This window comes from Onychostruthus taczanowskii, unplaced genomic scaffold, assembly GCF_017590055.1.
Source record: "Onychostruthus taczanowskii isolate IOZ18803 unplaced genomic scaffold, ASM1759005v1 scaffold52, whole genome shotgun sequence".
NCBI lineage: Eukaryota > Metazoa > Chordata > Aves > Passeriformes > Passeridae > Onychostruthus > Onychostruthus taczanowskii.
The window spans coordinates 7,830,940-7,856,801 of record NW_024502791.1 but is presented as its reverse complement, the minus strand read 5'-3'; the positions used below and the strand labels follow the sequence as shown (position 1 = coordinate 7,856,801).

Sequence of the window (25,862 nt, the reverse complement as noted above, 5' to 3'; positions counted from 1 at the left end):
TTCAGTCTGAACCCATTGCTCCCTGTCCTATCTTACTGTTCCTGATGAAGAGTGCCTCTCTAGCTTCAGACCCCCTTCAGATACTGGATCTACCCCTGTTTAACATTAGTTTTGCATTTCACACTGGTTCAGCAAATGGCAGTCATGTACTTTTTTAGTGCCTCTCTGCCTGGTAGCACTTGTGACCCAGGAGGGAGGCAGAGCTGCACTGTGGGAACAGCAATGGTGCCCTGCTTTGCCCCACACACATCCTGAGCCACAGTCCCACCCTGCAGATGCTGAAATGACACAACTGCCATGTGTCACACAGCACAGGGCAGACTGAACCCAAAGGGCTGCCTGGTTCAAAGGGAATTTCACCTTTCCACTTTTAGACGTGGACCCAGTGTGGAAAATTCCTCAATCTCCCAAGAGCCAGGCATTTCAGGGACATTGAAACATAGCATTCCTTAAAAAACATGGCCTGAGTCACTACTGCAATGCTTCCAGTGCTGATGGAGAGAGCTGAAGGCAGGGTGGAGAGGCCCCCCAGGGTCACAGCCAGGGACTGCAAAGCCTCCCAGGACTGGGCAGTACCTGAGTGCACAGTGCTGGAATTGCCTGCCAGGATTTTATCTTGGGCACAGGTTTTATCTTTGGCACTTTGAAAATTTACCAAACAAACAAAACGCTGCAGACAACACTCCAGGTTCAAAGAATCAGCACTGCAGCTGTGCCAGCAAACACTGGGAGAGCCCTAGATAAGGGATCAGGCTGCTGCAACAGTGTAAAGTACATCGTGTTTTTGAAACCAAGGTAATGAGACAAGGAGTGAGAAACACACATAAAAAATTGCAGCTACAAATATTTCAGTTACATGCTGGGATATTTCAGAAAACTTTCTTGAATCTTCCTTCCTTCCCTGATCTCACCTGCTGCACTGATACTTTTCATTATTTTAATATGAGGATGAAATAGAAACAATTCCAACATCAGGTTTGCTCTTTCAATGGTATTAAAAAATGAGTGCAAGTTTGTGAAATATGTTTTAAAATACTTTTTGCAAGGAACTCTTTTCAATGTATTTTTTTTCACAGACCCATCGAATTGACTTAAAGATATTGAACAGGGAGCCAGGGATCTGAATAAAATTAAGAATGTTAATGAAAATTGCCATCTCATTTGAAAAGACTTGATCTAACTTTCTAAATATCAAAATAACTTGTATGTATCTTAGATTCTGATGAAAAGATTGCATTTTGCATGAACCTTCCCCTAAATTTAAGCCTATCAAATGCAAAAACAAAGCTAAAAGGAATCATAGAATCCCAGAATCATTAAGGTTCGAAAAACCTCTAAGGTCATTGAATTCAACCAGCAGTGCGAAGTCCATCAGTAAACAGGACTGAGCAACTTCAGTAGGAGTGAGGCTGTGACACATGTGGACAACCTGCAGCTGCATTTCTGGAAAGCACTTTTCAGACCGCAGCCATAACCATTTCCTGTTCTTGAAAGAGTCACTAGCTCTGCTTTGAAGGAAAGTATATAATCAGTAGCACTTATTTAAATCTGCAGTGCTAAATCTTCATAGCTCTCGTGTGTATAAAACAATGCCTTTCTCAGGAAGGCAGGGTACTTGATTCAGCATAGCCCTAAGGGAGTTATAAAAGTGCTCTTTTCCCCATATTTATGATTTTCTCATTTTCATGATTCATGATTTATTATTTTAGTCCCTTCCCTCAGAAACAAAAATTCAGAAACTTTTGAAGTCTCTTGTAGAACAACAGTAATCTCTTGTTTGCTACCAAACAGGAGGGACACATTGTGTAGCACACCTAGTGTGTTTGCTGTTGAAGTATGTAATTCCTGCTTCCCTTTGATTAAATTCTTACAGGGCTAAAGAAAATATTTAACAAAAATACCTTTGGCCAGATAAATTTTTCTCATTTTGAAACGTCATAAGCAGCTCGGAATTCAACCAAACTCTCTGAAATGGCTGCAGACTGAGCTTCTGGTACTGTATGTGGCTTCATAGTAAAGATCAGGGAAAGCACTGAAAATTTTAGTAAGGGAGGACCTCAGATAGCTCAGTAAATTGAAATTAACATCCTAGTGACACAGTCAGCCAAGCAAGGGAACTGACTCATCTGTAAAATAACCCTATCCCATTAGTTTTCAGCCTGACTGGGATGTGGGGGCACTTATGACTGCAGGAGGGGGTGACACACCGGTGGCAGTGCCCAGGGCTGGGGCGGAGCAGGGCAGTGTTACCCTCAGGAGCACAGTGGTGTGGCCCCATCCTGAGCTCACGTACCTGCATGTCCAACCTCATCCGGAGCACAAAAGGGAAAATGAGGCAAAGTTTTCAGAGCTCTGCCTTTGGCATCAGAGCCTGTTTGAGACCTTGGAGACAGCAGATCCCACCAGCACCCCAAAGCAGCTGCAGACACAGGGCTGAGAGCTTTGACACTGCACACATGACTTTTTCTACAAACACAGAACAAACCCAGGTAAAATTTTACCAGCTTTAATTTATCTTTTGGTGTGGTAATGAAAAAGATCATCATCAAAGAAGATAAGGACCATTAAAAACCCAATATTCTGCTACAGTGATTGGTTTATGGCCTCATTTGGCAGCAGTTTTATTTATCAGGTGTGCAGCTTCATCAAATGTCTTACAGCCCAAGCACTTCAGGAGTTTATTATCTGCAGGACACTGTGCTCCTGTTCCAGAATAGATGGTATCTGGAACAGGAATTGTTCTGGGGCAAACTTTACAGTAGACCTGTTTCTCCAATCTGTCAGCCGGTTTTGGCACTCCGTCTCCACAGATTTCTGTGAAGACAGTAGGAAAAAATGTAGGCTGGAGATCGCACCTTGCATTGCTGATAGCTTTTGCTGAAAAACTAGTGTTTTACAAAGCACAACCACATGAAAAATAGCTGTACATCAGTTTCTGCTATTGCCTGCCCTTAGTTAAACCTGACTCAAATTTTGTGGTACCACTTAGGTGATGGAACTTTCACTATCTCACACCTTTGAAGACAGGAAGAACAAAATGCTTGGAAATGCAGTAAGGCTTGGAAATTGCCCTGCTGTCTCTTCCACAACACGGCAAAAGCTGACACAGTTGAAAGCTGTAAACATATTCCAACTCACATTTATTCACGTTAACTGCTTTCACATTGACGTGGTGCAAGATACTGCTCATTTCAGATGGGGCCACAGACATGCCCCAGTAAACTCTTGATATCTTTAGACCATGAATTAATACTGTAATCAGGACATTAATAAATACTTGAAAAGTCTGTAAATGACCTACACTGGACTCCTTTGTAAAAGTATTTACCTTATTTAAATGGATTTATTTCTATGTCAAAATACATTACACCATGAAGTGACGGATGCAACTATTCTGACAAACTGTGTGCACCTGATATGGTCTTTATCACTGCTGCAAGTCTGCATAAGTTTGGGATTGAGCAGGAAGTGATGAAGATTCTGCAGAGCCAAAAAAGATTTGATCTTAAGATGCTCATTTTGCTCTCACTGAAAGCACAGCAGCAGTCCCAGGGAGATCCCGTGGGCTGGCGCTCAATGATCTGATGCTCTGGAGATGCCTCAGTCCAGGGTGAAATGCTGGATGCTTCAACCTCAGCCCAAGATGAAATGTTGATTGCTTCAAGCTCCTCTGAGGTCTCTGAGCACACCACACCTCCTTGCACGTGCGTGTGCACGCGTGTGTGCGCTGCTCACCATGCCCATGGAGCAAAGTCCAGCAGCCACGCTCAGCTATTATGTCCCTGACTGTGCCTTTTAGACACAGCCTTCGTGGCAGATGTGGTTGCCATTGATCAGGCTGAAGGTGGCCAGGGAGTGGTTGGTGCTCTTGAGGGAGGTCATTCGTGTGGTGCTCCTGGCCATGCTGTGGGAGCGGATGAGCAGCCGAGCTCTGCAGCACAGCAGCTGGTTGTTGAACTGCTTCCGAAAGCTCTTGCTGAGCAAGTAGAGAGCAAAGGGGTTGACACAAGAGTTAGTGAACGCCAGGATCCGAGCACAGATGCTGGCAATGAAATGGAGCACGGAGGTGTCCACCTCGGAGTAGTGGTAGGAGCGGTATAAGTAGATGATGTGAGTGGGCAGCCAGCAGAAGGCGAAGAGGCACACGAACACCAGCACGGTCCTGGCCAGGCGCTTGCGGGACTCAATCTGGACAAAGAAAGAGAAACACAGATTAGCTGCTGTTCCTAGCTCAGACCAGGGGCTGACTATTTGTGCCAGTGCTGCAGCTTTCCAACTAACATATGGCAGGTGGCACATCCAGAGCAGGGAAATCTGGACTGCAGGTGAACACAGTCAAGAGCTCTCCTTCTCTCTCCTCAACCCCTTTCCCTTATGAACAAATAATTCTGAGAATTTCTTACGTAAGAAGTAGTCTTTCTTTTCCTTTCTGTTTAGAAATAAAATTACCAGTGGCTTGTCACTTTGCAAAATCCCAGCTCTGGCAAGAAAAGTGTGGACAATCTGCATTAGTTATCCACACATAATATACACAATAATATGTAATTTTAATAAATTACCTTATTATTATTATTCCTATTATTATAATTAATTATCATGTAGGAGTCTGGGATATTTCACAGAGCTCACAGGCAGGACATTCTGCCATGGGGCCATGTGGTGTATGTACACAAAAGTGCTGTCAACAGCTCACAGCCCTTTAAGACCAAGTGCGGCACTCAGAGTCTGAAGCAGATAGGAGGATATTCTGTACTTGGAGGAACACCAAGGCAGCAGCAAGGTGGACCCTTCAGCTGAAAGCACTGGAGCCACCAGGAGAGAGCTACAGGTGGTGAATAGATGTCCACCTCTTGGCATAATCTGAGTTTTGTCAGGGAAAGGTGCTTTCACAAAGCCAGCTGGCACACAGTATAATCTTCATGCAGACCAGGCACACTTTTGTTTTACTTACTTCTACAGGCTTGTAGTCAACCCAAAGGTATTGCTCAGCTGAGGGAAGCTGAGGTAAACCATACCTTGTCTTTTGCCTAAAAGTGCTGTACATTAACATAGCAAAGCCGCTGAAAAACACATCTCTCTTCCTTATGAACACAAAAGCCATGAAGGAGGTTGCCCAAAATGAGAAGAAGGACAGAGCTGCCCAGAAAAACCTGCTAAAATGCATTGGTCCCTGAGAGAGGTAATGCAGCCAGAGTTTGCAGTCACTGCTGATCTTTTAGGGCTCAGTAATGTTCTCCTCTGTGGTAATCCCACTAACGGTCCCCAGACATTCCTAGGGAATTAGCTGCATCCCACTTCTTGTACTTTTAAGTAGGATGTGAATGGCCTGCAATTGCTCCCAGTCTCAGCCCTGCTGCCCTTGCTCCTGCCCCAGTGCAGTCACAGCACCTGGCCAGGCTCCCAGGACACTGCCCCATCCTCACTCTGCTTCCAAGCCCCACAGGTAAATCAGAAACTGAGCATTTTACACAGGCTGATCTATTCTCAGGACAGCTGCAAGCAGGAAGCAGGCAGAAGAGACATGACAAGCCCATTTGGACTTTATTTCATGCCCCTTTAATGGCACTGGCTAAAAATCAGCCACTGAGCTCAGGAAGGACTGACATGCACCAGATGATAACGTCTCCAGCGAGCAGGCTGAAAATTAAATCCTTTGAGAAAGGGCTCTCCTTGGCTAAACCATATATTCTTTTAAAATGTATTCTTAATTTGATATAGGGCTATTGAGGCCACATCTGCACTATAAAGAAAGGAAGCAATGCAATAAAGAAATCGATACCAGTTCTCTCAGATGGAGACGTATAGCGCTTGAATGCACTGCAGGACGGGAATGATGGACGGAGGGTGCTAGACCAGCCTGGCCTTTTGCTTTCTTTAGAGCTCTGTCCCCAAAACCAAAGGGGAAGGGGCTGCTTGTACTGCTCACTTTATTGCCACTAATCAAAACAGCCATCGAATCAGCAGAGAAATGGCCTGCAGGGGAAAAGATTTAGGCACATTCAGAAGGGAAAAAGGATAAGGATTTCAGGGATTGCACATCATTTGATGGGCAAAACCCAAGTCTTTCCAGCCTTACTGCTTCAGCGTAGCACCTGAAGGCTGTGTAAGATGATTTTGTTGGGTCAGTCTAAGGTGGAGGTGTCAGCTGGATGCAATTGAGTGGACAATTGCTCAGCTATGAATGGCTTGTGTCAGTTTAGCTGAGGTTGAAGCACGCCTCAGTTAAAAAGAAGAGGTAAGGCAAATAAGATAAATACATCAAGGTAAATAGGCTGTTTAGAAACAGGCAAGGCTTCATCCAAGGTTTTCTCTCTGACAAAGCAACTTTGTGAAGTCTTGACTTTATCCCATATCACCCCTTTGCTTCAATCTGCAAACACTGTATCTGCCCTGCCCCTTTCCCTGCATCCTGGTCAATACCTTCCCAGCCTTTGGCAAGGGTCTCCTGCTATGCTTGCCATGGTAACCACTCTGCCAAAGTCTCTGAACTTGCAAACAGGAGGAGATGCTTTCACTGTTTAGCCCTGTATTATGGCTTCTTTCATTCATTTAAATTCTTTTACTCCACCTAACCTATTAAAATCAGTATGACAGACACGGTCTGTTACAGTATAAATTTCCCTGTATTCCTTCTTTCCTCCCAGATTCATAGAGAATGTGGATTTTTGAAGAAAGTCAAATCTCTACCTGTTTCCTCACATGCACATTTCCTTCCACGGGGATGTTGTAAGCACTCCGGATCAAATTCTTAGCAATAAAATAATAATATACTGAAATTACAGATAGGGGAATAATATAAAATATGAGAAATGATGCCATTGAGTGGATTTTGGGATGCAGCCCATCTGAATGAGGGTAAGGAGCGCAGCTGATAAAGGTTTTATTAGTCCCTTTGTCATGGAAAGGGTGCAGATCTGAAAATACTGCTTCAGGGATGGCAAGCAACATGGATACAATCCAGATTATAGCAGCTCTCACACAAATCTTCATCAGTGCATGCGATGCTTGGATCTCCATTGGCCTTACTATAGCTTTATACCTAAAAAACAAACAGAAAAAGGATATAGTTTATTGACCTCAACATTCAAGCATAGTATTGCTGTTTTTCCCTTCCATTCAGAAATAAAAACACAAACAAAATCATTCTTTACTCAACACTGGATTTTTTTCTGGTGTTTTTAATTTCAATATTTTCAATAGATTTCTCAATTTAAACCAGAGCCACCTGTCATCAGTTCATTCAGTTTCATGTATTGATTATGAGTTAATTTAATTTGTAATTGACCCGACAAAGCACAGGGCTCCTTGATATTAACATGTTAATTAATATTAATGACATTAATATGTGTCCAAACAGCATTAAGACAGGAAGTGCAATCATAGACTTCTCTTCCAAAGTGTACAGCAGCCTACACCCCAGAACAGTGTTGAAGGAAACTGGGCTGAGATTTTGACATACTTTTCAAGCTGTGAGCATAGCAGTCTCCTGCAAATCTTATTTTTTCTCAAGCTACAAAAAGCATGCTTCATTGGTGTTTGGTGGTGTAGCGGGCAAGAGTTTTCTCTAACTCAATGCATTGAGGTAAAGTAGCCAGAAGTGCTGAGTCTCTTGCAGAAAATCACCATTATTGCTCACTATTCTAAATACATAGATACATTTTTTGACTTGAAATATTGTCTTTCATGACTTCAGCCTTTCAGAAAATTGTACCTTAGAATCCAAGAATATCAAAGAATTAAACTTGTTTGAAATTGGTGTGTGTAATGAGAAGAATGGAAAACATCAGAGCTTAATATATCCTGGAGCCCTGCTTCGGCAGGATTTGACATTCCAAGCAAGCCACAACTCACATATGCATTTAAGGAACATAGCAGAAGAAAAAAAAAAGGGTAATTAGGAAGGAGTATCTACAGGTTTCACAAATTAGCATGGAGGGTCGTTATTATAACAGTTACAAACTCTTGGATATTTCTTCCAGGATCTGCCTCACCCTGCCCATGGTGCACTTGGCTCCCCCTTGGTCACTTCTCCCTGGGGACCGGTGTGTGCCTGGGTCCTGGGCTGTCCCAGCCCTCTTTGGCATGGCAGGGTACATCACATCAGCTCCTCGAGTCCTTTTCTAAACTCCTTCCAGCATCCTGGCTCCTTCAGACAGCTGAAGTGGGCACTGGGGTGGGAGCAGAGGCAGTGAGAGTGCGGGCGGCACAGCAGGGCCGCCCCATGGGACAGCACAAACCAGGCTCCAGGGACACTCCATAAGCCCCCACCTGCTATAGCCTGCACCATCCTAAAGCTCAACATTTGGAAGAGGAGTCCATCAGTCCTGAAGTGTTTTCACTGCGTAACTGCTTTATTTGCAGGATAAGCATGCATTCAACTTCTGATTATGTGCAATATCCTGCTCAGCACACCCAGCTTTCCCTCCATGTAGGTATATATGTGTCTACATATCTTTGTGTATGATTTTAAATACATACACATATTTATATGCATGTACATTCATGTATACATAACTACATGCATAGTAACTTATTTTTATGAAGACTGCATCTAGACATTTTGTCATTTGTTGGTACTTCTTCATACAGGTGTCTTGCATAAAGGACTTTTACTTTCATGTACTACCAACACCTTGCTCAGTAGTTTGCTGTTTAAACACTTATTCTCCAAGCTCTGCAGCTCCCCTTTTTTCCAGCTGCAGTGGCCAGGCACAGTATTTTTAAGGCTTGCTTAGCACCTCTTTAACTTTCACTCTGCAAACTGTGGATTAAGCGGTGTCATACCGCAAAGCACAATCTTCCAGCGCCAGATCATAAACTCAGGCGAAGAACGTCACAGCTCTTAAACAAATATGATGCTCTGGATATTGCAGTCATAAAACAGAAGTGCTAGGCAGATTACTAAAGGAGTGGTGTTAAAATAGCTCCATTTATAGTGTCATTGACCAGATATAGATTATTGACAGAAACATGAGCTCACTGAAAGTCTTCAGTAAATCTTAAAGAAGAGAAATGCAAAAGGAACTTAATACCGTATCAAGGTATTAGCAAATTTAGTTGATTCAAAGGTCTTTCTGCACAGGTTTGCTGTATGCTTATCAACATGACGTTAGCATGATTATTTCAGGGATTGTCTTAAAAAATATAGACAGCTGAGAGAATACTTTCTAGTATTATGTTCCAGGAACATGGATAAGTTAAAGAATATAGAGAAACTGTTTAATTTTTATTAATATTAACAGAGTTGGGGGAGCCAGAAATTACTCCATTTCAAGTTATTGGTATATTTTAATCAGAGATGGCATATACAAACAATTTAATTTAGACAGAACATAATTAAAAATGTCTAGGACCACTGGCACTGACTACTAGGTATTTAGTGTATTTTTAAACACTCCTACAGCAGATGTAATAGAAGATATGAGAGACCTTGGGCTTGCAAGGGGTTCACTCCCATAGGATGGGAGTGAAAGAACACGAAGATAAAACAGAGGAAACAAAGCTAGAAAACAGATTTTGAAAATATAAGTTCTCAGGTGCAGAACCACAGGTAGGTATTTTCTTAATAGCCTGACAATCAAATAAAATTATTTTGCTGACTATCTGCATGACTTCCTTGATGGTGGGTAAATTTAAGCAGAGATCTCTAGTAATCTCTGTTAGTCTCCAAGTACTGATGTGTGACTGATCAGTACTGATCTGGCAGGAATCCCCATTTCCTGTTGCCTTGCTGATGTGCCAGTGTGTCTCTCCAGTTTGTGTTCCAGCACTCTGCATGCCAGCTCAGGCTCTGGACAGCAGCTGCAGGGGCTGCTGCTGGTGAGGGCACAGGGGATGCTACACATGAGAAATTGGCCCCCCAGGCTGGTGCTTGGGCTGGGACACCACTAGATTTTCCTGTTGCTGGTGTTCGGGGTGTGAAAAAGCTGCACCTCCTGGCTGGCTTCTGAGTGGGGCTCAGCAATGCCTTCACTCCTTTACTTTTCCATACCACATTCCTGGCAGGGTCAAGCCTGGGGTTTATAATTTATTTGACATTTCTTCAGAACTTCATCCAGGTAGTCTGGATTTGAGTAGCAGCTCATTCTGTTTTTCAGCATGTGTATTTCCAGTGTGTATGTCAAATAATATTTCAAGTTTCCACAGCTTTGTCCTCTGCAATTTGTTTTTCAATGAGTTAGCCTGAGGCATGCAACTTTCCCATATTTAACATCCAGCATGTGAATATTTCAATCCACTTTGAAGGAGACATTGATTAATATACCTATACACCTTAGAGGAGCCATGGATCTCATGGAACTGGGTTTTCATGCATGATTTTTAGCCCAGGTTGTATTTCACGTTTCCACAGCTTTGTCCTCTGCAATTTGTTTTTCAATGAGTTAGCCTGAGGCATGCAACTTTCCCATATTTAACATCCAGCATGTGAATATTTCAATCCACTTTGAAGGAGACATTGATTAATATACCTATACACCTTAGAGGAGCCATGGATCTCATGGAACTGGGTTTTCATGCATGATTTTTAGCCCAGGTTGTAACATGGCCTCTGAGAATGTGTGTCACATTGCATGCTCAACTGTATGGAGTAGAGCTAGACATGGCCCTGGACTGATCACCTCTGCTGCTTGCACATTCAGTCTCTAATTATTGAATTATTGCTTGAGATATATATATATTCTTTTCAGCTAAACTCCCTTCCCTATTGGTTTTTGAATAAATTTTTGAAAAAGTTTAAAAACCAGAGGTACAATTCATGCACTGCAACAAAGCCCAAAACTTCAAAACATGCCTTGCGAAGATTCAGTTGTGTAAAAAAACACACAGTCAAGAACTCAGACCAAACAGCCCAGATGAAAATGACTGAGTTGCTGATCTGATTGGAAATATGAAAGAGATGCTGCCCTTTACTACCGCTCAGTCTTTGAATTTCTCTGTTCCCACTGGTGAAGCAGCCAGGTACACTGCAGCTGCCAACGACCTCCCAGCCAGGATGGATGCCAGTCAGCTCCCTGTCTCCCAGTCTCACTCAAAGAAATTACTCATGGGGCTATCCTAAGTGTGCTTAATTTAATTGCAATTCATGAGGCACTGTGAGGATTCCCCTGCTAAGGAAATCCTCCCCACACCAGGCACAGTGACTCTGGTGCTGTCCCTGTTCTCCAGGGCAGTATTCAAACCTCCAAAAGAAAGCTGGTGATTGTTTCTTCAACCCAGAACACCTGATCACTTTTTAACCTAATCCCAAAAATTCATGGTGGATTGGTAGGGGTCCACAGAAGCCTTGAAAATATCTTTTACACATTCCTTAGGATCTCTATCGTGCTGATTGAGTAATTGTTTCTCACAAGTGAAACTACTGAAAATGACCATAAACCACTAAAATGTGGCACACCCAAGGTCCTTCTGTGGTAAATACTTTTCCCACCGAGGTTACTATGCCAGGGAAACAGGAAAACTGTGTCATTGTCCCTGTGTTAATAATAATGTAACTAATGATAGCATCACCTAATGTACTCTAAAGCTTGGAGTATGCAAACATTGGTTAATACCATGCACTTAGCCCCAAAGCTGCAGCTTCAAATATAAACACAGAAGTAGCTGCAGCATGAAAAAGACACTTACAGATACACTGTCCAAAGATACCAACCAAAATATGGCCCCAAATGGATATCACTGTTTCCTAGGTGTAGTTTCTCTGTTGGTACAAAAATATTTTATCCATCTTTGTGCTCCTCAGCTGAGCCAAGAAAATACACGTCACCTGAAGCATAAACAGGCTTTGCCTTCAAAGCCATACTGCCTATACATTTCTAAGCATAGAAGGGCTGCAGTTTTGCTCTCTGGGGAAGAAAGAACCTTATCCACAAAGACTGCAGCCTCTGTGCTTCCTTCATGGCTTTTTCCTGTCACCTCCATCCACTTACTTATGCCTGCTACAACAGCCACAAAAATTAAATGAAAATAACTAAAGCATGGGGAGGAAAATCAGATGTTTCCCTGGGATTTTAAATTAATTTAGCTACATATGGCTAAGTATCTGGTTTTTTTTTTTTTTTGTTGGTATTTTTAGGGAAGTAACTTTATGCTGTGTGGAGAAGCTGGGGTGCTATAGGCAGCCTCAGCTTGCTCTCCTCTTCCCATGACTTCTTGGTATTAATGCCTTTCTCCCTTCCCTTATGACAGCAAGGAAAGCTAATGTAGATGACCCAGGAGTGGAGGGAGAGAAAATGGCTGAAAAAGGCTCTGCCACAGAGTACTGCCCTTTTCTATCTCAGTCCTTCCAAGCACATCCATCTTTCTACAGCTTAACATCACATTTGCAAGAAATATAAGAGAAAAAAGGTCTGCCCATCATTCCTCCAGAGAAAAGGGACAGTGCCCCTCCAAAATGAATTTGCAGGAGTACTTAAATGTCAAGGAAAATTTCCTTCAAGTAGTATCATCTGTTACTATGCCCTACACCTTTTATATAAAAAGATCCTGTGCCCCACTCTCTAATTTGTATCATGGTTTAAAACCCAAGTGTATTAAAACCTGTTCAAACAAGATTGCAGAAGCTTTGCCCACCCTTGCTTCATTACTGGTCCCACTGTTTAGACTGCATCAGGCTGATGGAAAGATGTACATATTGCCACTTTCTTCCTCTCTGAAGTGAGAAATTCACTTACAAAGTTTTGAATCTGTTTGAACTGTGCTCTATTTTGAGAAGCTGAGCTAATTTGAAACTCAGACTTAAATAAAAAAGCAGGGATTGGCTGGAACAGACTGATATCTTACAGAAACAGTCACGTAAATTGCTGAGAAGTGAAAACACTGAGTTCCTCCCAGTTCTAGAAAATGAGCTCCTGGAATTGCCATGACTTCCTGTGGTAAGAATGGAAGAACTGCCTCTCAGTCAGCATGTCCCCCATACTTCTTCTGTTCCCACTTGTAACTGATACAGTGAGAAAAGTGCAATTTGCAGTCCCTCTGATCCCATTTGTAAGGTTAATGGCACATTGGTCTGGTCCTGGTCTGAAAACAAACCAAACAAAAATCCTTTCCATTAAGATTTTGCAATTAAGTTCTATGAGCATCATATTAATGTTTTGACCACATAATATGAAGGACTGGCTCAATTACCATGCAAAAAAGCCTCAGGCAACAGAGAAAAATTGATGCCATGGAAAAACTACATAAATGAAGAAGATGGAGCCCTGTGGAGTGAAGCTCCACCTGGAAAGCAAGAAAAGAGTATTATTAAATATACCAAGAAATTTATGACAAATGCAATGCCACAAACTTTCTTTATTGTTTCCACCATGGATGTTATGAATATTTATAGCTCTGAAGACAATTCAGTAAATCCACAAAATTGCTAGACTGTCTAACCCATCAACACACTCCGACAACCTATTCTGGGTCTATCTGCTTTCTGCATACTTAGTTAAGATTATCATTATTATGCATGATTCTTGAGTGAACATCTGTTATTAAAATCTTTAGTAAATTGCATATGGGCACAAAGACATCTCTAATGGGCAAATCTTAAATACACTGGCAGGTACTGCCTACTTTCTCTTTTTATTAATTTAACATTTAAATGGAAAGAAAAAGGAGGCATTGATGGAAGTGGCACAGCACTTACTTTTAAAGCATATGTTGAAAATTCAATCTGTATACCTGCATACTACTACGTTATCCTGGAATATGGACAAATAAGAATATCAGTCTAGGAATGCCTAAATTCAGAATTGAGATGGAGTGTTTTAGAGACCACTGAACTGTACTACATACTGGTGAAGGAGACCTTAAATACTAATCATAGTATTGATAGTGAGTGTGTTATTCCTAATCATAACCATCAACAACCTAAAATATTTCAGAAATTAACTGTACATATGAAAAACAATGGATTAAAAGGTTACTGCAGGAAATAGTGTGAGTTCTATGGACATCAGAAGAATCCCCATGACACCCAGGGTAGTTATTCTCAGAAGGTGATCTTCAGCTTCGTGCCAGGTTAAAGATTTCAGTGGGGCCAGCTTCATGGATCCTTGCGAACAGATGTGAGACCTGCTGTCTGGGGGCCCCTGCAGGGCTGGGACCTATCCATGTACAGAACCACAGAATATGCTAAGCTGGAAGGGACTCACAAGGATCACTGAATCCCACTCCTGGCCCTGCACAGGATACCCTAAGAGTCAGACCTTGTGCCTGAGAGCAATATCCAAATTCTTGAACTCTTGTCAGGCTAGTGCTGTGACCACTTCCCTGGGGAGACTATTCCAGTGCCCAACCACCCTCTGGGTGAAGAACCTTTTCCTGATATCCAACCTAAACCTCCCTTGATACAACTTCAGGCCATTCCCTTGGGTCCTGCTGCTGGTCACTACAGAGAAGAAATCAGTGTCTGCCCCTCCTTTTCCCCTCACAAGGAAGTTGTAACTGCAGTGAGGCCTGCCCTCAGTCTCCTCCAGGCTGGACAGACCAAGTGACCTCAGCTGCTCCTCATACAGCTTCTCCTTGAGACCCTTCACCACCTTTGTGCCCTCCTCTGGATGCTCTGTAATAGTTTAATATCTTTCTTATATTGTGGTGCCCAGAACTGCCCCCAGCACTCGAGGTGAGGCCGCCCCAGTGCAGGGCACAGAGGGACAATCCCCTCCCTTTCCAAGGGACAGTCCCCTCACTTGGATGGTGATGCAGGGCCTGTTGCCCCCCTGGACACGGTTTGGAAACATCCTTTAATTTCACAACTGGTGAGCTCCCACTCAGCTCCCCAGCTAAGCGCTGCTCACATTTCTGTGTGCTCAGTGCCTGTGTGCAGCCAGAGGGATGTGCCTGCTCGAGCCATGAGGCACCAGAGCACGTGCTGGTGTCGGGGTTGCGATATTGGTGAGCGTCTGGAGGCAGCTGGGAGAACTGGTGCTGGCACGGGGCCACCAGGCATGAGAAGGAGCAAGCCCCAGGAATGCTTCCATACAAGGCTTTACTGCCTCAGCCCAAGTCTCCAGGGATGTCAGCAGCCTTGGAGTGGGAGATCTGCATGCCTGAGGATTGAACTGTGACCAGGGCAACTAAAGCTGCGGCCTCAGATATGGACTCCTCATTTCACTAGAGAATCTGCCTTACCTCTGCTGAAAGCACCACCTTTGGTGCATAAAGACAGAATCACTGAGTAATCTAAGCAGGTGGCATAACTGCTGGATATCCCACAGCGCCAGTTATAGAAATTCTTTAGAGTTTCTAAAAATGGCAGTTTTATTGTCTCACCAGAAAAAGTCCTGCCTGTACAATAAATCAATACTGTACTGTGTCTTGACAGAGAAAGAAGAGCTCATAATTGACCTAAATATTAGCACTTCCATAAGCTATAGTAGTTGTGGTGTGCTTATATTAATTTTATGGAAATAGAATAAAAAGGTATATATATTTAGAACCATTAGGTTGGATGAGGCTTTGGGCAACCTGGTCTACTGGAAGGTGTTCCTGCCCACTTCTGGGGGGTCGGAAGTAGATGACCACTAAGGTCTCTTCCAACCCAAACCATTCTATGATTCTGTTAACTTTAGAGAAGCAGATTTCCTAAAGTTAAAAGCAGCTTTCAAATCAACTGACTGAGAACACAAATCTAAAAGGGTATCACTAACTATACATTAGCTGCTGACTTCCAGCCTGCTCCCTGGTGTCTCCCTCCTTGCCATGAAAAACACATGGCAAAAAGCTGCCCTGGATAACAGAAAAGGAAGAGTCATGCTAAAACCTCAAAGAAGTAATTACAAAAATCAATACGCAACAGATGGGGAAAAAAAAAGCAAAAGTAAATGACAGCAAGTATTGGAGTTTTAAAATGTTGATGACTGATAAGGGAAGCTGAAGGAGCCAACAAATTATCAAAGGTCACTCTGCAACAGACAAGTGTGCATTTTTAAATACATCAGGAATAAAAAGAATCAGTAAGTCAGGCATATACATAAATAGTGAAGATATGAACAATGATGAGATGGAAGTGAAAAGCAGTAACTCGATAGTTGTCTTCAGGACCAAATGAGGCAGAGATCTGTGTGGTTCTATACTATGTGTGCAGGACTACACATGTAGCAGAAAACTTGTGAGCTGTATTAAGGAAGCTGTGAGCCAACATCTGCTAACACCAACTAAAAGAGATCTGTGTGGTTCTATACTATGCAGGACTACACATGTAGCAGAAAACTTGTGAGCTGTATTAAGGAAGCTGTGAGCCAACATCTGCTAACACCAACTAATTTCAAACCAGCAGGCCTGAATAATTTACACCTAGGAGTACTAAAGCAACCAGATTAGAAACAAGTGGTGCTAATTTTTTTTTACAAATGTTGAAAAAGTGATGAATTTCCTCAGAAGTGGAGAACTGGCTTCAAAGATGTGATGTTCAGAAAAGCTGGATGATGTGACCAAGAAAAGTGCAAATATTTGTGCTGCCCATGGCCAGTTGCAGAGGGAGTAAGAGACAGGTTAATCCTGCTAACAGGTGATAATTAATATGTCTGTCTTGTTTAACACAGGTGTCGGTGTTGTTTTATCTGGTCACAACATAACAGGGGATGTAAATAGGGTGTGGGCCACGCTGGTGTACAGAGGAGCTGCAGCTTTCGTGGGCATGTTGGCACAGGTGCATAAAGATATGCACATGTGTGAACCAGGGTACATGTGGTCCTCCCTCTCCTATCCATGCAATCCCTGGCCCACTCCCATAAGACAGAGTTAAAATTAGGACTCCTGATCTGGGAAGGGGGGATTCCAGGTGGGGACCCTGAGCCCTATGCTTCCCTAGCAGCGCATCAAGTGTGGTGGTAAAAAGCAGGGTGTGGAACCATTGGTAGCCTGGGTCCTGGGAACTTTCTCTAGCTGCAGTGCTATTTATTGTGTGTATCACCTGACTTGAGCAGGCTATAAAACCTTTGCTGGAAAAGTTTGCAGATGACACAGTGGCTAACCAGACTGAGAATGTTGTAGAGTCATTGGGGTAAATGGCCATAGTCTAAAATAAACCATTTTAACTCAGTTATGTGTAAAATAGTAAATACAAGAGCCAAGTGAGCTGGAGATAAAAAAAAAATTAAAAAATAAAAAATTAGTGCTCTGTTAAGAAAAGAAGAAGATAAAAGAAGCAACTCTTAGAGCAACTCTTCTGCATGTGACAAAATGAGATATCCTATGGGATTCTCATGGTGTCATGGCTTTAGTGTAATTCCATACAAAGCTAAGCCAGTTATATGATCATTAAGTCCTTTCTGTGGTTTCAGTAAACAGGTGTCATGAGAGATCATCACCACTATATGAACCTTCAGCAGCATGTAGGGGCTGAACAATCAATTGTTATCCTTGACTGCTCTAATCAGAGCCATAGAACAGCTTGGTTAGGAGGGGTCCTTTAAAGGATTAACAAGCCCGCCCCCTCTGCAATAAGCAAGGATATCTTCAATTAAGTCAGGATGCTCAAGGACCCATCCAAGCTGGCCTTGAACCGTTCGAGAGATGGGGTATCCACCACTTCTCTGGGCAAGCTCCCTTCAGTGCCTTACAACCCTCATTATAAAATTATAAATATTATATATTTCTTCCTTATGTCTAACTTAAACCCATTTTCTTTCAGTTTAAAACCATTGCCCCGTGTCCATTACAGGCCTTGGTAAAAAGTCCCTCTCTGTCTTTCTTATAAACCCCTTTAAGTATTGAAAGGCTACAATAAGATATTCCCAGAACCTTCTCTTCTCCAGACTGAGCAACGCCAACTCTCTCAGCCTTTCAGGTTTGCTGTGAGTTAGGTTATTATGCAGTGGTTAGAGGTCAGACAAATTTCAATTTGAAACATGACCTGAGTTCTAAGGAGAGAGGGTAACAGAGTGCCAGACACACCAGAGGTGGCAGAGTGATATATGCGCCTTTAGTCTGAATACTCAGAAAGCAGCCTCATGTCACTGGAAAGATTTGTTTTAATCCAAATGCTGTGAGATATTCAGTAGCCTCTGTGCACAGGTGTGGGCAAGAACTACTGCTGAGCTGATGGCTAATGTGGTATCTCCTAGTCCTGCACCCACATCTCTGGTTCTCCCAGGTCATTTGAACATTCATGTCTCAATCTCATGCTTCAGGGTAGCCTGAAGGTGTGAAGAAACATTTTTTCCCTCAGGGCGTCATGGTACTGTTTTCTGTCCTGCCTTCCCAGAGAGATGCAGAGACTGACTGTGAACAGAGGGCAAGTGAAGACAGGATGGGCAGAGCTCTGACAATGCTTCTCCCTTTGATGCTCCACAGTTTTCTGCAGTCCAGTTAAACTGATCACTGGCCTGGCATAGTAAGGAAGTTTCTGCAAGGCATCTCCAGCTTTCTGCTCTTCTCTACAGCAGAGCACTTGGCTTGCTGCTGGGATGCCTGTAGGTGCCTCAGTACTGTGAGAGGCCCATGGACTGTCCCTGTTTTCTGCCCCATGGCACAGGGACTTTGAAAGCCCTTGCTCTGCCTGAGATCCTACGCAGCAGACACTGTGTGGGGAGGTTGCAGAGCCTGCTATGGACAGGAGATCACGGCCCATGGTGTCCTAGATTGTACAGGGTGAGGTGGGCACCTGGGTGTCAAACTGCTGAAAAACAAGGTGAGGGGATTCCATAGTGACCATGGTGAATTCTCTTTCCAAAATCAAGGAAAACAGGTTATTGCAAGGGTTGTTTCCGAGCAAAGCAGTTACCGCATGCTCCACAGCGTGGTTGTGCCTGCTTCTACTTTTTCAGCTCAGCTACCTCCTACTCTTCTCAGCTGTGGGATCTCAGCACATCACTGTGGATGTGCAGAGACGGACCCCGACACTCAGCCAGGCTCTTGTCCACATCTGAACATCAAATAGTGAGACATAAACTGATGGGTCCACCGTTAGCTCATCTCCTTGCTTGAGTGATGGTGAAATCCCAGCCCACTGCTGGGACACACAGCCAGCAAATTCTCTGCAGCCGGTTGCACCTTAATAACAGTGTGTACAGCACCTCGTACTATGAGACCATGACAACTGATTGGGGGTTTTAGGTTTTACTGAAATGTAAACAATAGGTAATCTGACTTTTCTTCCTTTTTATTGCTTAAATATTGACAGTCTCCAGCACATTAGCACTGACTCTAAAGATTTCCGTACCAGCCCCACTGCTATAAATGGGAACTCTAATCTTCCTGGTTATAGAAGTGCATCTATTGTGTTTTGGCCATCTGCTCTGGTTAATCAAGATATTAAGAAAGTTTGTGCTTTTTGATCAGTTACTCTTGGTGCAGATGAATTCAGGGGCTGAGGAAATGAGAGTTAAAACTAAGGGTGTAAAGAGAGTCCAGCAAGCAGGATCTAAGACTCTTGTACATCAGCTGAAGAAGATAGGTGCATCCATCAGCACATGAAGGGCAGCAGCATAGACACTGTGTCAGTGGCAAGGGTGGAAATGGGGCTGCCTGATGCTTCAGTGTCAGGGAAGGCTTTGGGCTGGGCCCCAAAGTCCTTCCAGGTTTCTTCCCTGTGTCTACAATGCCCAGAATACATTCTAAACTACTACGGACTTGGCACTTTACAACTGATGGTAATTTTTTTTAAAAAGTGTCATTATGTAAATGAACTCAGGGAAATCTGGGTTGACTTTTCATAGCTTTTTATTACTGTGGCTTCCCTTAGTCCGGTAGTGGAGATATAAACTAGTGATTGTAAAGTAAAATAAATGAAGTGGCACATAGATATTACACCTCCTGTAGTATTGTAGGTAATATTAATAGTAGGGTCTGGAGACATCTAAATCACAGAAGAGATGAGTCCACTAAACAAAGACTTTTGCATGTTTAAAAGTGTTTGTAGAAGTTCTGGATTTGTTTCTTTCCTTGCACTGCTGCTTTTTTTTAGAAGTGCTGTTTCAGAGTTTTATTTCTTAGATAAACAAACCATCATATGAGTTCAGAGGAACATCAAAATTTGTGTTCGTGGTGAATTTCAAGGGACCCAGCAGAGCTGGGAGCCCTGCAGCATACCTGCAGCATTCCTGCACCCAAGGCACTAAGGTCAACATTTCCAAAGCCAACATCCTCATTTCAGGCGTCCCACATGACAGCAACCCTGCTGTCTGCAGCTGGTTTTACGACCGTAAGCCACCTAATCTCCCGTGTAATGTCACTGCCCATATCCCACCACGCTGTCACTCCCACCACAGGACTGCAGGCAGCCCCGGCTTTCAGGCATGCTGCAGCTTTACCAGAATCCACCTAATCCAAGGTGCTTAAAGTAAAGATGCTGCTTGTAAACTCCAATTACATTTTACATTACTCTGCTGTGTGCCTGTAAAAACAGCATTGCTTCAGGAAGGTTTCGCTGCATGAGCAGCAGGGCATTTCGATCTTTTACCATGTCAGCCTAACAGGGAGGAACTATGATCAATGCTCGACAGCCTGGCTAATTCAAATGCAAATGTACATACCCTGTCAGTCACGGGAGAAAGCCAATTAAATAAAGACATCTCCCATGACATGGACAATTAAATAGTTGCTTTTCCTCTTGCTGTGCAAAGATTTTCCTTAATTTCCTGTCCCCTGCTGAGACAGCCTTGGCTTTTCTGCCTGGGCTAGAATGCTCAGGTGTCACTGCTCTCACGGGTGCCTCTGCACCGCTTATCCTTGCACTGAGGAGGAGGTGAAGGAGGAGGAGGAAGGCAGAAACCAAACTCCCGTTTTTCCTGGGGTAAACTGAGCAGTAGCTGAAGAAATCACTGGCTCGACAGTACAGAGCAGCAGGGCAGACAGTTGTCCCTCCCTTACCAACCTCATTTACAGTGTTTCTAAAACACACAAACATCATGCACACACATGGGCTGCTGGTTTCCTCGCTCCTGTATACTCAGCACTGGCGCCTTATCACTCATGGAAGGTGCCTGGAAGCACAGCACACGCCTTAACCCTCTCCTGGCTGCTCTGAAAATTTGACACACTTGCAGGAAAACAGGTGTCTCCCGACAGCTCCCACTGCTCCTGCAAGTGCAGCCAGACAGATGCAAGCACTGCGCAGACAGTGGAGTGGTCCCCGAGGAAATACATTTATACTATTGTTAACTTTCTTTTGCCCTTTCTTATATATTTTCTGAAATAACAGTGAAATCTGAAGGAAATCTCATGATTATACATAGACACATCCTAAGCACCCAGGGACACTCCGGCTGTCCCTTACTGCTCAAACCTATGCAAGCATGCTCAGCTGTGTCCGTACATGCACAGAGCACTTGCAGGCTGGGAGGCTCCCACTGCAGGAAAAGCTGAGGTCAGCAGTTTGTCAATCTGTTTCTCCTTGAGAAATGTGCAAATGAACAGTCAATCCTCTGGACAATCCGTCATCCTGCTGGGCCAAACCACTGAGCAGCTTTAGGTGCTCTGTGCAGCAGGCTGGCACTCAGCCAAGTGTTTGCAGTCACTTGCAGATGAGATATTCCTAACACAGGGCAAAGTGGAAATGGAAATAATGAAAGTATACCTCAGGAAGGCATATACTTATGCACTGATGATGTGAGTGCAAAAACCTAGTAAGTCTGGGCCCCTTGTTTTCAGAAGGTGATCCGATGCAGCCAGGACAATTTGTACCATTGTTGTAATGTAGCATAAGTGTCTCACACTCTCACATACTCTATCTGCCCATCACACCTACCCACTGCCTTTCACCTTGTGTTTCAATGGTCATGTCTCTGGAAATGACCCTCTTGTATCACACTCCAATGTCTTTCTTTACACATCAGACTTCTGTTCCCTGCGATTCTCTCTAGGCATCACCATGATATGTTCAGTAATGCCAGCAGTTGTTTCCATTTGCTTTTGTCAATGGAAGGATGCTGAAACCAAGAGGGTTTTGTGATAATTTTTTTGCAGATGATGAATTATAGACAAAAGGTCTGTAGTACACTGACAAATCTCCCTTTCCTTGGAGACAGTGCCCAGTAATGCTATTCAGAGCAGGTTTAGGAGGTACATGGCCTGTGGCTTTGATTAGTGAGAACAGGGACATTCACATACTCGTGAGCATCTCAGGTAGGATTCACCTCACTGAATATCAATCATCTCACCACCACGCCCCCCTTTTCTGTTTCCCTTCTTGCAGTGCCATGTCTATCATCAGAAATGAGTGTCTATGAAACCACCCCACATGTCAGGCTCAGCATCTCACCTGCAGGTGTTGGGCTTCTAGACCCCCCACAGCCCCTAGCCACGCTGGTTCACATTCAGCTCACATTCTGGAAGCTTTCCCTTTACATTTTAAGGTTATTTCCCTAATGATTCTGACATGATTAATACTGGGGTCTGGAGTTCAGGGTGACAGCTTCAAGGAGCTAGACTAATGGGCTGTGAGCTGACAAAATAGAGAGTGTATTATTTTGTAACAAAATTAACCCAGAACTGATGATAATTTATCAAAATAGAAACTTCTGCAAACTTAACAGGTAAAGAACACTTGTGTTTCAATGCACAGCATATTAGATTCGTAGACCTAACAAAGTTACAAGTTTCGTTATTATCTCCTTTGGCAGTGGACCACAGATGCATTAGAAGAGGGTAAAATGATCCCTTGGAAATGGAAACATTTGATCATCAGTGCAGCATGATGGTTAACAGGTTCCTGATAAGGCTGAAGTTCAGAACTTGAAGTCACAAAACCCCAAGCTTGGCACAGCTGCTGTTTTCTGTTCTAACACTTCAGGAAAAAAGTGCTATTGATGTGCTGCTCAGTAAAAGCATTTGCAATGTTTACTTTATGTAGCATGTGATCAAATAGCAATAAATATCTCTAACATAATCTTCTTTACAATACATTTTTGTTTTCCTTACACCCCTTGAAACTTACATTACAGCTTACATTACAGCTTTAGAAAGATGTATTTTCCTGAAGAGATACTTATTGTTTTCCCAGCATTTTCTTCAGAGTGGTCAGAGCGGATCCAGACACCACAGCAAGCACCACATCAAACTCAGGAGCAAAAGCGCATGTGGTCTTTCACTAGTGCAGTTTTCCTATCTTCACAGCACTTTACAGCATATTGCTTTAAGACTTTTATCTACACATAGGCCTGTTTGTCATCTGCTACTGGGACAGACAGTGCTATTTTTATATATCCCAACACAGAGGAGAGGACAAACATATTGACCATTCTGTCTCTGAAACACCAAGGAGTTACTGCTTTCGTTGAGACTGCAAAAAGTATATTGAAATATATGTGTGAACTACATTGAAATCTGAACAAAAGTAGTCTGATGTTTTAAAGCAGCTTAGCAAGAGACAGTGGCATGCAAGAGACCACCCAAAACAAACCTAGTTTCACTTATTTGTGAGCAAGGATACAATCCCCATATCTTTTTTGATCACAAAAAAACCTGAAATAATTTTTCACTCAGTACTTCAGTGTCAGTTCAGCATGGTGACAATGTGTTCCTTAATCTCTTTTGGAAGCATTCAGAAAATAAACCAGCATATTTACTACACATTGTTTTTTTACTAAACATTATTGGAAAATGAAGCTTCCTAATCAACAACATAGATTAGTTTTGATTGGATAAGGGGCAAATTGTTTAACCAAGGGAAATACACCGACTATAGCAACTGCGATTCCTGGCTTCAGGCAAGCTCATTCGAATATTTGAAAAATATTGTATGAAATACTGTCTCACATATTATTAACTTTAAGGAAGCAAGCTACTATGAAGAAAGAATTGATTCTCATTGCACTTTAAATTGCTGCTCCAGTGCCTTCGCACTTCATGAAGTATGGATCAATTATCTTTTTGGCAAATATGAACATGCTGTCTTTTAGCAGAGATTAATTAATGGCATTTTCTCTCTCTGGTCTTTAGCTTGATCTGTTCTTGTCTCTCTTGGAATTAATGTAGACTACTAACTAAATTGCACAAACATTTATTTTATAAAAAGTATTCTGTGTTCAGTCTGCATCCTCAAGTTGTATGCTAATATTCACCAGAAATCACCTGAGGTGATTCTTCTTCCCTCATCACACTAAAAAGAAACATTTTACCTGAAAATACAAATTTATAATTGTGCATTTTATGGAGTCATAATTATGCAGGCTTCTTTTCAAGGCACAGCAGCAAAGCTTACCTGTCAGCTGAGAGAGCAGTGAGAGTAAAGACTGACACCCCTACAGAGGTGAGCTGTATGAAGGGGATAAGTTTGCATCCAGTTCTGCCAAACAGCCACTCGTCAGCAAGGTACCTGCTGGCATCCACAGGCACACAAGTCACTAAAAGCAGCAGGTCTCCCAGAGCCAAACTGGAAATGAACAAATTAGGGACATTTCTCATGGATTTCACAGTACAGAAGATCTTAATCAAAGTGATATTGCCAATAAGGCCTATCAGAATGATGATCCCATAGATAGTGGGGATGGCGTAGAGGAACGCTGGGTAAAACCAGTCTTCCCCCAGGAGGGAAAAGTTTGCACTCTGGTTGACAGAGATGTTATAGAAAATGAAGTTGTCTGTTTCTAGGTCTAGCAGAAGGCACTCTCCAGATGCCATCGTCCTACTTGGCTCTTCTCGGAAAACAGCTTTCTTCTTTGAAAGTCCTCTAATTCCTTGAATTAATTTCTTGTTTTAATTTTGCTGCTCCTTGCTGGCTTTAAACAGTCAGAGGAGTTTAAAAGTCATATCACTTTGTGACACATCTTGTCAACAACCCAACCAAAAAGCACCTGCAGCTTGCTCCACAGTCCTGTTTCCATAAGGTGAAAGTAGAACCTGTTTTAGCATTGTTTGAATTGTGAAACTTGCCTTTTCCTCCTTGACTTCTCTTGCTGTTAAGTATTCCCCAGCTCTGGAAGGCCAAATATCAAATGCAAAGACCAGCAAGTGGCAGGCATTTTCGCAAACGGGGCTGGTCAAACTCCCAGCTCGGGGTCTGCCCGGCAGCTCCGAGTCCGAAAGCAGCGAGTTACAGAAAGCAAGAACTTTCGGGAGTTGCTGCCGCGCTGCATTGCCAATCCCTCCCGCTTTCGGCGCCTGCCATCGCCAGCCGGATTTAAAGCGAGGGGGGAAAGCGGGGCTCGGCTGGCGGCTCGGATCCTATAGGCAGGATGTTCTGGACGTCAGTCCTTGCGCTGCTTCCCACGGGGTGCGCGGGCTGCCGGCAGCGCGCCGGGAGCGCCGGGAGCGCGGCCGCCTGCTGGAGGCTCCGGGCAGCGCCGCCCTTAACTCTTTAGGTGACAAAATACACATCTGCTCTCTTAGGGCTCCCGACGTGCGTCATCGGCTCGCCACCCACTCCCTCCCCTCCCCCCCCAAAAACCCCCAAAACCAAATCTCTTCCCCCTCCCCCACAAAAACCCATCCCCAAATCTCCCAACCATTAGTCTCCGCCAAACAAACCACAACAAGCCTCGAACCCACCAAAACCAAACAGCCATACCCTAAACAAAACCCAACCCAGGCAATTTCGTACTGCAAACAATGTGTTCAGAAAAGCAATCCCACCTTCGTAACTTAAAGTGCACCTATTTTTCTTGCACTCCAGTATTCAATTATTCCAGTGAAAGAGAATGATGATACAGAGCCAAATTCATCTTCCCCTCTCCTCCCTAGGCAAGTGAAATTAATAAAGCCAATTAGGATAAAACCCAACATTGTCGTTAAGGTAGGCAAATGAATATTAGCACTGTGAGCCTGAAGTTTTACAGGGAAACCTTAACTCTGCACACTTTTATGTTAATTTTTAAATTTGCAGGTAACAATGCCAAGAGACAAAGTTCACCATTCTATGCAATAATTTCTATTTATGAGGTACCCATCATACTGGCATCCATAGATAATGCATGTTGAGATGCAACAGAAAGAAA

At 43.2% G+C, this 25,862-nt stretch overlaps 1 protein-coding gene across 2 annotated transcripts; it reads right to left on the bottom strand.

The window, feature by feature from the left end:
• Positions 1 to 3,110: 3,110 nt before the first annotated feature.
• Positions 3,111 to 25,134, bottom strand: GRPR (gastrin releasing peptide receptor). 2 transcript variants are annotated; one of them, XM_041416483.1, is made up of 3 exons: positions 24,131 to 25,134; positions 6,688 to 7,039; positions 3,111 to 4,188 (listed from the first exon to the last, which is right to left on the bottom strand). In XM_041416483.1, the coding sequence occupies exons 1-3, from the start codon at positions 24,547 to 24,549 to the stop codon at positions 3,796 to 3,798; spliced, it is 1,164 nt and encodes a 387-aa protein (XP_041272417.1). In that variant the 5' UTR covers positions 24,550 to 25,134; the 3' UTR covers positions 3,111 to 3,795. The 2 variants fall into 2 exon arrangements, with proteins under 2 accessions (XP_041272417.1, XP_041272418.1); XM_041416484.1 differs by having other exon boundaries at positions 6,700 to 7,039.
• Between the last annotated feature and the right edge of the window lie 728 nt (positions 25,135 to 25,862).